The sequence below is a fragment of the Silene latifolia genome, chromosome 10 (genome assembly GCF_048544455.1).
Source record: "Silene latifolia isolate original U9 population chromosome 10, ASM4854445v1, whole genome shotgun sequence".
In the NCBI taxonomy this organism is placed as follows: Eukaryota; Viridiplantae; Streptophyta; class Magnoliopsida; order Caryophyllales; family Caryophyllaceae; genus Silene; species Silene latifolia.
In genome coordinates this window covers 9364550-9377239 of record NC_133535.1, presented here as the reverse complement: position 1 = coordinate 9377239, position 12690 = coordinate 9364550, and the positions used below count along the sequence as shown (strand labels likewise).

The 12690-nt window shown below is 34.2% G+C and overlaps 1 protein-coding gene across 1 annotated transcript; it reads left to right on the top strand.

The window, feature by feature from the left end:
- The first annotated feature begins 6157 nt into the window (after positions 1–6157).
- On the top strand, positions 6158–12549 carry LOC141604999 (G-box-binding factor 3). Its single transcript, XM_074423618.1, has 13 exons — positions 6158–6435; positions 7358–7510; positions 8323–8367; positions 8471–8563; positions 8787–8867; positions 9245–9286; positions 9675–9835; positions 9984–10032; positions 10132–10180; positions 10358–10593; positions 11165–11242; positions 11332–11457; positions 11970–12549. Exons 2-13 carry the CDS (start codon positions 7445–7447, stop codon positions 12201–12203), a joined length of 1260 nt encoding a protein of 419 aa, XP_074279719.1. The 5' UTR covers positions 6158–6435; positions 7358–7444; the 3' UTR covers positions 12204–12549.
- The last annotated feature ends 141 nt before the right edge of the window (positions 12550–12690 follow it).

Sequence of the window (12690 nt, the reverse complement as noted above, 5' to 3'; positions counted from 1 at the left end):
GAGATCGGATTATCGGCAGTTCGGCACCACATCAGTGTACAATTAGTACGACAATGAGGTGGGTGGCTCATGGCAAGTGTTTTTGGCAAAAATACAAGAGAAAATGGTTGTGTAAAAGGATAAAAGATTTTATTTTATGTTATCCATTTTATTTATATTAATGATGACAATAATAATTAACCAACAATTTGATATAGATGAATTTGAATTTGAGAAGACGATTTTTTTTCTTTTTTATAATTATTATATACACGCACCCTTTATCCATTTTTAAGTCTACTTATATTATCGGATGTTAAAAAATTGGTGGATAAAAATAGGGGTGAGCAAGTTTAGGTCCGGACCGGAAAAATGGACCGGACCGGACCATTTGGTCTGGACCAAACCCGGACCGAATTTTTTAGGTCCGGTCCTCGGTCCTCATTTTTTGAGTTTTCGGTCTTCGGTCCGGTCCGGACCAAACCCGGATATTTTAGGTTCGGACCAAATGGACCGAATTTTATGTTTCTAAAGACTATCATTAGAATATTATAAACTAAATTACCATTTTATCTTCACAAGACATTATAAATTAATATTGAGTATTTTTTTCTCAAAAACAATCGTCTAATTATTCATCGACATTTAATTTAATAAAACTTAAATGTAATTATCATACACGAAATAGTGAAAGAATTAGTTCTAGGTCCATTTCGGTCTAAGACCGGACCGGACCGAATATTTCGGGTTTGGTCCGGTCCAAGACCGAAAGTTTTAGGTCCGGTCTTCGGTCCACAAAAATTTTATTTTTGGTCTTCGGTCCGGTCCGGTTTGGTCCGGTCCGGTCTTGGACCGATGCTCAGCCCTAGATAAAAAGTTAAAACTGTGTAGTGGAAAATGAGTCTAGGGACGATGAGAAGTTAGGCTTGTTATTCTGGGCTGAATGTAGTTGGACTAAATTAAATTGAGCTGAGCTGAATTAGAATGAGTTTGAAGGAGCTCAACTGAATCAAAATATGCTGAGATTAGGGGTGTTAATGAGACGAGACAGCTCGCGAGTTACTCGAGTTCGGCTCGGTCAAAGCTCGACTCGTGCGAGCTCGGCTAGAGATCTTAACGAGTCAAGCCAAGCAAAGGTTGGCTCGACTCGAAAAGCTCGCGAGCGGCTCGAACTTGTGTGATTACATAAGATATTGCTCATATTTTATAAAAATATTTTATCATGATTATATTTTTGTATCACACATATCAAATGTCTTGCTGATTTACCAAATATTTTTACATATAACCTTCAAGCCTTGTTATTGAAAATATCGAAAGAAAATAAAATAAAAAAATAAACAGTTTTATATAGGCTCGATTTGGGCTCGAGCTCGCGTTAAAGCTCGCAAGCTTTATAACGAGCACATTTTTTTCAAGCTTGAGATCGGCTCGAGCTCGAATTTTGGTTCTTGAGCACAAGTCGAGCAATGCCAAGCTCCTGCTCGGCTCGACTCGTTAACACCCCTAGCTGAGATAAATAGAGTTGAGCTAAACTGAAGTGAGTTGGATAAGAATTTTCAATACAACTTCTAATATACTTCGTATAACATAAAAGATAGTTATGTGAGATGTTGTTTAAATTGTCTTACTAAGTGCAATATGAATTATCAATTTTTTTATAATTTTTAGTAATGTGTAACTAAATATAAACAAAATAAAACGAGTATTAATATACACAAATTCTTGTTTGTGACGGCGCATATCCGTCACTTTGGAGTGACGGATACCATTTTACCTCACAAAGTACCCACTTTTTCTCTCTCTGCAACACTATTCATGTGGTTCCCTTTCTCCACTAACCCATTTTGTTACCATTTTAACTCACAAAATATCCGCGACAAATGGTAACCCGTCACAAGGGAGACCAATTGATTAATATAAGTGTATAAAGTAAAAGTAAATTATTCTATGAAATCTATTAAATGGAGGAAGTACTACTTACATATTGTCCATGAAACATCTTTATGATTAGATTTTCAATTCTTATTTTCATTCATACAAAACTTAGCTAGTAGCAAAGGGTTTCACTACCTAAACTTCTAAAAAATGATTAAGTCTATCGATTATGCTATCCAAATATTGTTACATATGAGACATTCACACAAGTATAAAATAACGTGAGGAAATTTGCTACTCTAAAATTTGATTTTTAGATTCACCCCTGTATACAACACAAATTCTCATTGAAAGACGAACACTATCTGTCACAAGCTGAAAACGGATAGTGTCCCTCCTCACGATATGCAAGTGGCAAATCAAGTGGAAATTAAATGGAACATTTCATTTGTCCTCCCACTTGTGATATTGTGAGAGGGCACTATCCATTTCCAACTTATGACGAATAACGTCCGTCTTCAATGAGACAAACTATTCATACAATCTTGCGTTTGATAAAATATTGTCTCTATATACCAAACGAATGAAAATAAAACAAATAAAGAGACTACAACGATTAACTGTTGAATTTCCATTATGTTTTTCGGAAACTACTTTGTTGGGTTCCTTATGTTGATGATAACATGCCCATTTGATTTGTGTATTCTTAGTTTACCTTTTCAGGATTAATGATGTAATCAAGCTTGGATTAAGAAGTGTTGAAGTTGTTAATCATCCCATTGTATTTAGTCAAGTGTCATCTAATGTACAAGCAAGAAAGTAGAGTATATTAGAGTAATAGAAACAGTCCAGACGACTGTTGCTTTCACACGCAAACAGCTGTTTGGATTATGCCACAACTCGTAAAAACTTGAAGATCCTTTTTATCTTTCAAAAGCTTTCACGTGATTCATTTTTCAAAGATAAAAATCAGATTTTTATTAAGGAGGTAGTATTCTTTAAAGAGTGGTTTGAATTATTTCAAAATGTTTCCTCTTTATGCAAATTCAATCCTTTGGTCTTTAAGAAAACAAGAAATGCTTTTTACCATATTTGTGTTAACTTGTCATCATGTGACTTGTCTCACATCCTTTGTTTTCTGATTTTACATGAGCATTTAAGGTTATCCTTCAAACCTTCTTTCTCTTTTCTTACCTTTGCAAAAGACCCCTTTTTGGTGCAAGTTTTGGGTGGTTGCAAATGGTCTTCACATGTGAGGTCTTTGACCCTTCAAAACCCTAGCAACCCCTTCACTAACCTCCTCTATATAAACCGTGTCCCTCCTCATTAAATCCTCAAGACTTTTCTGAATTAATTCTTCCAACTTTGCAAATTATTTTTAAAGCTTAAAAATCGTGTTTGTTTGCAAAATCCTTTAAAAGTCTTCAAGTGTCTTCAGTTTCTACAGTCGTGGCTACTGTTGCTTTTCTATACTAAACTCTATTGCTTAAGAATTGTTGATCTTGTAAAAGTTGTCCATCTCTATTCTTTGTTAAGAATATGTTAGTGGAAACTTGATCCTATAACATTCTAAGTGTGTTAGTAGAGTTTAGGACAGAGTAGTCTTTAACTCTTGACAACCGGAGTAGGTTGTGAGTTGGCAACCGGAGTAGGTTGTGAGTTGTTGAGTTCTAGGACGAAGTAGTCCTTTAACTCTTGGCAATCGGAGTAGATTGCGAGTTAGCTTGTCATAAGAACGGAGTAGTTCTTGTACTAGCTTTGCAACCGGAGTAGGTTGGCGTCTTTTATTACAAGGGTCTTTTAGTTGTCAGAGTAGATCACTAAAGGAAAGTAATAAAAAGGTAGATTGGACGTAGGCACTTGAGTATTTGCCGAACCAATTCAAAAATCTCGTGTTCATTGTTTTTCACTTTATTTCCGCTGCTCTTTTTACTTTGTTTGTTTGTATTGTTTCGCTTAAACCTTAGAAGTGTGATTCATCATTGTCGCATTTGTCTGCAGTAATATTCCACAACCGAGACAAATAGATACGATCAGAACGATTGTTGCTTTCATACTTCAGCAAACATTCATCGTGATGCTTGTTCAATCTTTCAATATTATTCAAAGTATCCTTTAATCTCTTTTGCTCACTTAACTTACTTTAATCCAATAAAGTTGAAGTTAAAAATTTTAAAAGAGTACCTAATTCACCCCCTCCCCCTCTTAGGTACTTGAATCCATAAACTCAACATACTTCGTGCATTAGATTTAGATACTACCTACATGACTACCTCCAAATAACTAGTGAGAATTCTTTGTCCTATTTTTGTGTTCCATTGTGTGTGCCATATCTCTTACATTTTGACACATTACTTGTGGCAAAATAAAATATTGCAATAAATATATTAATTTGTTGATGTGTTAGACGCTAAATGGTGTGACACACACAATAGGATACCAAATGGGACAGATGATTCTCACTGCCAAATAACTATAGTCGGTATATAATCATAGACAAAAATTCTCATTTAATACGGGTTTAAATAGTTAGAATAAGACCAAAGAAAATTTTTAAGATACTAGCAAAATGCAAATTTCTTATTTCAGATGGGCTATTTTCCGTCTGAAATAAAATGAACCAAATATAGTCATTTTACGATAAAATGTTACTTTTTTTTAATAAAATGTTACCATCATTTCCAGTGTAAAAGTGACAACTTTAATTATACTCATTCCATATCACACCAATAGTAACATTTATTTTTCACATTTGTCGAGACACCTTTTGCAACGTGAATATCTTTCGTTACACATTATTAAAAATTATAAAAATTTGATATTCTTATAGCATTCACGACGATAAATCAAACAAGATCTCAAATGACCATATTTTGTCTTATAGATTAAGAATAATATCGAAAATTCTCTACGACCATGAATAGTGCCAAGATTCTCAATGTTACCATTGGTGTGGTATGAAGTGAGTAACATTTTGTCATTAAATGGTCACATTCTATAAAAAAAATAGTGACATTTAACCGGTATTATTTCAGACCGTCTGTAGTAAGACTTATTGCTAGCAAAATACTTTTCATCCCCACTAAACTAAAAGAATAAGAAAACTCAATTTTTTCCCGCCTAAATGCATTCTCCTATAAATGGGCCTATTTTTTTGTTATCTTACTTCACTACAATTCAATATATTAGTGGGCCAACGAAAAATTCAATGTGTAAGTATAATTTTTCCTGTAAAACAAGAAACTCGGTGGCCCCCAAACATTGATATTTTATATTAATATTATCTTAATTAATAATAATAGAATTTCCATAACTATTTGCGCAATCTTTGCTACAAATAAAATATTCAGTATCCTATATTTCTATACATAGAAAAGTTCTAACTCCAAACACTATAGTGTTTGTATAAAGTATAATATAGATTATAAAGTATAATTAATACAAATAAAATCTCCAAAATTTTATGATGTATAAATAATTTTGATGTATAAATTAATTTTGCCATTTTAAATAACGTATAAAAATTACCTATGATGTATAAATAAATTTTGATATTGAAACTAAGGGTGTGTTTGGCCTAGTTTGTAAAAGTGTTTTTGGACTCAAAAACACTTTTTGGCCAAACACATCGTTTTCTAAAAGCTAAACAAAAATTCTCAAAAGCTAAAAATCCATATTTTTGCCCATAGAAATAGAAGTAGCTATTTGTTGTTTCTGCTTTTGAAAAACACTTTTGAAAAATTAAACTTGAAAAACAAAAACTTATTTTTGAGAATCGAGGCCAAACATGCTCTAAGTTTGATTAAAGCTAAGTAAAAAACCAAGTGATTATATAAATAAAACGTGTCAACTTCGTTCTTTTTAATCTTTCCATCTTATACAACTATACAAGCTAACATGTTTTAATGTCCAATATAAAAATGTGATATTATTATTGTTATTTTGTGCTTTTTTATATATTCTTTTCATAAAAAGATCTAGGATGTTATCATTATTTTTAATAATAAAAATAGGTAATACAAAAATAACTTAATATAAAATTCCTTTGAATAATAAACTTTTTTTTTTATAATATTACTAACATTATAATCAGTACATCACAACATACTATTATAACTACAACATACTATTATAACTACAACTCATTTATGTGAAAATTAAAACTCAATTAATATAATCCTTACAAATGCCGTGCTTTAACACGGAATCTCAACTAGTTTAAACATTAAGATATAATCGTCTCAAAAGAGACCCATTGACTCGTGAAAAGAATACGCATATTTCTGTTATCTCTTTTCCTAAAAAGAAATACTCTATTCTACGTATACTATTGTACACCTACGCACAAAGCACACCTAATAACACGTGTAGTATGACGTGGAATCGTTAACTTGGCGACCCTCCAAATCTTCACATTCGCCCATTCCCCTTCCCCCCCATATTTCCCCACTCTCTCTCCTCCCCCCCTCCATTTTCTCTCTCTATAAAAAACATTTATATACTCACAATTTAACAATGCTGAGCTTTTTGCCATAACTCAACCCCCCTCTCTCTTTTGCCTCCTCTCTTCGTATTTCGGTACGCAATTTCCGCTTCCTCCGTTCCATTTGATTGTTTACGTTTTTTTTATGTTTTTTTTTTAAACTGTGCTTAGTTCTAGGATTGACGACTTCAAACGACGTCGTTTGGAATTTAAAAATAAAAATAGTAATTTTGCGTGGGAATTTTTTAATAATAAAAAAAAATGTGTATTACGAGGAAAATAAAAGAGAGAAAGGACAATTTAGTCAATTCGATGTAGATTTGTAGTTGCCGTGTCATTTCTTCTTTGTCAGGGTTAGTTACTTTCTGATGTGTGTGACTGTGTCAGGTCTGCTAAATGACTCTTTTGCCCCTCTTCTTTTTTCCACCTCCATTTTAACTTAAAATATAAATATATAAACCTTTTATAAAAAAAATTTATAATTACGCTTTTATTTATGATTTATTTACCTTTTGTTAATTTTAATATCGATTATAGATGTCGTATGGCGTATTATTAATGAAATTGATCGTTTACTTGAAAAATGTCTCAACTCATTTTCATGCAGATCTAACTCATTTCATTTTATGAGACAATTAATAAGTAATTAAGGTTATTAAACTTAATTAGTACTCCGTAGGTGATAATTAGTTGGATCTAAATATTAGCTCACAAATTTAATTATGTGAATTTCTGATCTTACCTTAGGAATTATAGTAATTAGTTAATTAATTTTTGTAAGCGGTATTTTCATTAAAGGTAAACAAATGACTGAGACGGAGGTAATAATTAATATGTATCATTAGAAAATTTGCTAATTAGTTTCACAGTTCAGGTTAATTATAGGAGGACTAATTAATTAATTAATTTTTTTTGGTATCATGCTTATTATGATGCAGAGATTAGTTTTGTAGCTGTAACTAACTTAAACCTGCTGCTTTCTGAGCTCTTATATTATTAAAATTTGGGGATTTGCAGGTTAAAATTTGGTATAATTGAATAAATATTTAGATTCTAGGTTGATCATACTGGAAGTTTTGATTTGGTAAGTAGTGGATTTCGGATATGGGCGGTAGCGACGGCGAGTCGGCTAAATTGGAGAAATCACCTCCTCCTGCAGCAACTGGAACTGTAAGACGATTTGTTTTTTTCATGAATCACTGTATCCTATACTTTCTGATTATTCTCGTAGCTCAGTTCGTTTACAAATGATTGGGGTGAGCAGATGTCAGTTAGCTTAAGTAGTTAAGTGATATAGTCATGAGGGTCTGATTTGGAATCGTGTTAGCAACATATTTGCCGTCGTGGCTCCCTTTACGCAAAAAAAAAAAAAAAAAAAAAAAAACAAATGATTGAGATGAGATTATTTTTTTGTTCTGCTGTAAACTTTGTTGAACTTGTATATTCAACTACGAGTCAAAATAAACACTCCCTCAGTCCCTCCTATTCTCTATTTTCTTCCCTTTGTTTGTGGGCACGGGTATTAAGGCGAGAATAAAATAAGAGTAAAAAAGTTGGGTGAGGTTTGATGATAGGAGAGAGGTTTGAATAATTAGGAGTTAAATAAGGAATTGTGGGGCCAAAACATTAAAGAAAGTAATAAAATATTGTTAAAAGAGTTGGATGGGGTTTGGTGATAGGAGAGAGGGATGAATAAAATAAGAGTAAAAGTTTTCAAAATAAGAAATGAGAAGAAAACCCGAATAATCTGTTTTAGGAAATAGGGAAGAAAATGGTGAATAGGAGGGAGTACGTTTAAAGGGTTTGAGCCAAACTATGTGAAATTTATAAATGGAGGGTCATTCAAAACTTTGTATGTTTTGGAGGGTCAAATTTGGTACATTTGAACGATCTTGAGGGTTTTTGCCGTTTTCTGCTAGTTTTAGCAGATGTGTCGAATTTATGGTGTTCACTTTACTAAGTCTTATGTTATGGATTAACAGGAACAAAGTAATGTTCATGTTTATCCTGACTGGGCAGCCATGCAGGTTAGTTGGTATCTATCTTGCTGCTTTTGTTTATCTTTTGAGAATCAAGTCCACAGTTTTTCTTGGTTTCTAAAACAGCTTTTGATTATCGACTTTACTTTAGGCATATTACGGCCCCAGAGTTGCCATGCCCCCATATTACAACCAAGCCGTTGCTTCTGGACACCTTCCACCCCCTTATATGTGGGGACCACAGGTATTTATCATATCTTAGAGAAAAAAAATGCTACTCCGTATTGACTTGTCCCAATAGGATTTGAAGTTTATAATTCTATTCTATATTTATTAATCTTAACTTCGCGATCTCTACGAATCCTACTATATAAAATGAAAACTTGCCGTAGTTTCTAGTTTATTGCTGGTATTGGTTCTATGGTCTTCTTTTCCCCTTTTCTAACAAAACGTTGTGGTTTTTTCAGCCTATGATGTCGCCTTATGGGGCTCCTTATGCTGCAATCTATGCAGCCCAAGGAGTTTATGCACATCCTGCAGTTCCTCTTGTAAGTTTTTAGTTCTATAGTAATTTGATGTGTATTACTTTACATTGTAAGTGGATGAGTTACTTAACTATTGTAATCCTCTGCTTGGGTTATGTTGTCATAAGACCTTGTACGGACCCCCTTTGGCTGTGGAAAAAATGGTGTTTTGGTTTTCATACTACAGTTACAAAATTGTCTCAGGAATATCTTACATCAGTATCCTCTATTTTAGACAGACCCAACAGCATAGATGCTACCTTATGCCTTTCAATGCAAACGATAGAATTGAAGACAAATATGTTTATCAACATAATTTTAGAATGTTTGTTTTCTAGTGAAATTTACATCTTTGAACGTGACCAGTCTTAAGCTCATCTGTATCCTTTTTTCTGTTATAGGGAACGCCTGCAAATTGCCAAGCAGCTGTCAATGAACCTTTGGTATGGATTTAAGTTTGATAATGTTTTTTTCTTCTTTGATGTTTACGAGAAATGTTCCGACTTGGCAGTTGGCACCCATCAAATCTTTCGAATCATTCCTTACCAACATAAAATAGGTTTTTCAAAATGTTTTCTTGTAGCATGATTCAGATAAGAGGGTTGGGTAGACTCCCCTCCCTTGCAAATTACTCCGTATGTGTTCTATAGTAATACTAATATTACTATACACACTCTGCAAGATTTAAGCCTAATCTCCAATATTCAAGCCCTGCACCTAATTTTTTTGTCAAAATTTCAAGTCCTCCCGTTTGTATGTCAAGATTTACCGACTGCCATTGTCAGCAGAAGATGTATAGTACTAAAATCTAGATATTTGTTTGTTCTTTAGGCTGGTACTCCTTTGAGCATCGACACACCTGTTAAGTCATCTGGAAATGCTGACAAAGGTTTAATGAAAAGGCTGAAGGGGTTTGACGGTCTTGCAATGTCAATTGGCAATAACAATGTGAATGCAAAGGTTGAAGGTAGCGCTGAGAATATGTCACAGAGGTATGCAACCCAGTTCTATGCAATTCTAATGAAGTTGTTATAATTTCTTGGTTAGGGAATAACATTTAATTTCGTGAGATTTCTTGGTTCCCCAATAATTATATAACCTGAGGATGGTATTAAAATTCATATTTATGATGCTTAACAGTGATGAAACAGAAGGTTCTAGTGGCGGAAGTGATGGGAATACTGAGGAAGTAAGGGACATGTTCAATTTTCTTGTAGTCATTTATACCTCGTTCATGCATAATTTCTTAGCTTTCGTGTAAATGTTGATATAATTTTTTTTGCGCCAGGCTGATAAGAAAAAGAGGAAAAAAAGCCAAGAAGGAACCTCCACTGATGGTAAGAATAGTATAAGACATTGTCAACTATTTTTTGCCAAAACATTTTAGCGCTAATTCAGATAAATTAGCTATGTGAAGCTGAGGCCTCTTTGTTTGTGCTAATCATGTTAATCATACCTTTAACCTTCGGTGTATTGTTTTATTTAATCTCAAGTGAGTGAAAATTTTCTCTCAGGTGATGGCCGTGAAGATGAACAAGCTGAAAGCAAGTTCCCTGTTTCTTTCACTAGTAAAGTTTTAGGGCATCCTATTAATCCTGCAAATGCAGCAGCAGGACATGTGGTGGGAACTGTTATTACTCCTACTGCGTCCACTGCATTGGAGTTGCTAAATCCTGCCATGGACGTGAAAGTGAATTCAGCCACTGTTTCTTCTTCTAATACTGCCGTGTCCTCTGACGTTTGGATACAAGTAAGCCAATGAGTAATCGAGTATTAGCCGGTCCTATTGTCATTTCTTGATTCTTGATTGGGATTTATTCTAAAGTCTAAACGGATCTGATGTTTGAATTCGCAAGCTCTTATGTAACAGTCAAATGTAATGATGGCCGGACCTACATATCATTTAAACTTAATTGGTAACTTGTTACATAACAACAGCCACCACCACCACCACCACAACAACAACATTATCTCAGTCCTAAACTTAATTGGTCACTTGTTGCAAAACAACACAATCTCAATGCTTCAACTGTTCCCGCAAATTGCGGGGTAGGGGGGGTTTACTTGTTAGTTGCTACAAAATGATCTGAAATTTAAGAAATGGTTGATTATTAGCAAAAGTTTACCAATTTTGTTTTTTACTCCACTAACCATTTAGCTTAGAAATGAATTTATCTGTGTAAAACTTAAGCTGAAAGGGACTTATACCAGACGTACATTTTGACATTTAGGCAAGTGCGCATGCTAGTCTTGAGTGTTTTTGAAATTTTATAGTATTCAATTGCATTAGTAATTTAGTATCTAATTCTCACATGGTACAGAATGAGAGGGAGATGAAGCGTGAGAGGAGGAAACAATCTAATCGAGAATCTGCAAGAAGATCAAGGTTGAGGAAACAGGTAAGCATACTTCTTCAGTTCTTCCAGCATGGCTCTGTAAATTTCATAATTCTTTGTTAAATCTCTTATTCGACATTCGCTAAATATAGGCTGAGGCGGAAGAACTTGGAAAGAGAGTAGATTGCCTCAATGCTGAAAATTTTGCTTTGAAATCGGAGATAAGTCAACTTGCTGAGAACTCAAATAAACTCCGTCTCGAGAATGCTGCACTACTGGTAACCATTTAATCAGAACCTCTTGTATACTTTCTTTATATTGGCAGATGTTAATGTTATTACGCAGACCATGCCGACTTTTTTTTTACATGATTTGTTCTTAGAACAAAGATCCAGATAATCAAGACGAGGCGGACAAGTTTCATACTGATAGCACTAGCAATAAAAACTTGGACAATACAACTGACAAAGATCTATGGCCTGAAATATAAGGCACTATTATAAGTTGTTTTGGTTAAAATGTATTTTGATGACATTAGGTTTCACATCAATAACGCAACTTAGTTTTCTTTCTGTAAAAAGGGAGTCATAGTCTCAATTAGGTGCCACGTTAGTCAACTTAGTTCGTAAAGTTACTAGAAGACGATACTCATGAGCCGGGCTCAAAAATCGGTTAGCATCTGCCATTGTGACTAAATTTAATCCGGAAAAAACACCTCTCGGATGCCTTTTTCAGATTCCTTTTTACATTTCGGGTCCTAGTTTTGCTCATAACGTGATTGCATATGCAGGAGAAACTGAAAAACTTGCAGTCCGAAGTAGAGGAGAATGTGGTCGAAATTAAACGTAACCCTACTGACAGCACCGAGAACTTACTTTCAAGGGTCAACAATTCGAGCTCTGTTAGTAAAAACTCCGAGGAAGGGACCGATATGTATGAGAAAAGCTCGAAGTCAGCAGGTGGGTCTAAGTTCCATCAATTACTGAGCGCAAAACCGAGAGCCGATGCTGTGGCTGCAGGCTGAGAAACAAAGAAACCTGAAAGTCACGAAAACATAGAGACGTAATTTTGGCACAATTTAACGCCCAAAATTACAGCTAACTATCTATATTGTGATTTGGTGTAGGCAGAATAATTGGGACGAATCGAATTCCAATCTGTAATTTGTAGTTATAAACCTTTCTCATGGCAGAGCTGATGTGTTTTTATTAGATCTCAGAGTGCCGAGATATGGCCAGTTTACAGTATTTTATACAAGAAGAGACAGATGTATATTGGAGATCTTTAAGCTTAATCTTGGTGTGCTTGTAAGAAACTGAATAAATGTTTGTTGATATTCAGAATTGTTAGTTAAAAGAGATTCTTATACGACATGGTTTCGTAATAATCTTATTCAGACCTCCCATTTAACATGGTTTTTATGTGTGTGGCGGTAGGTCCGTGGAATTATTCCGTTAAACGAGTCGGTTTTACATTGACATAGCTTAAACAAAATCTCTCAACGATCAGTG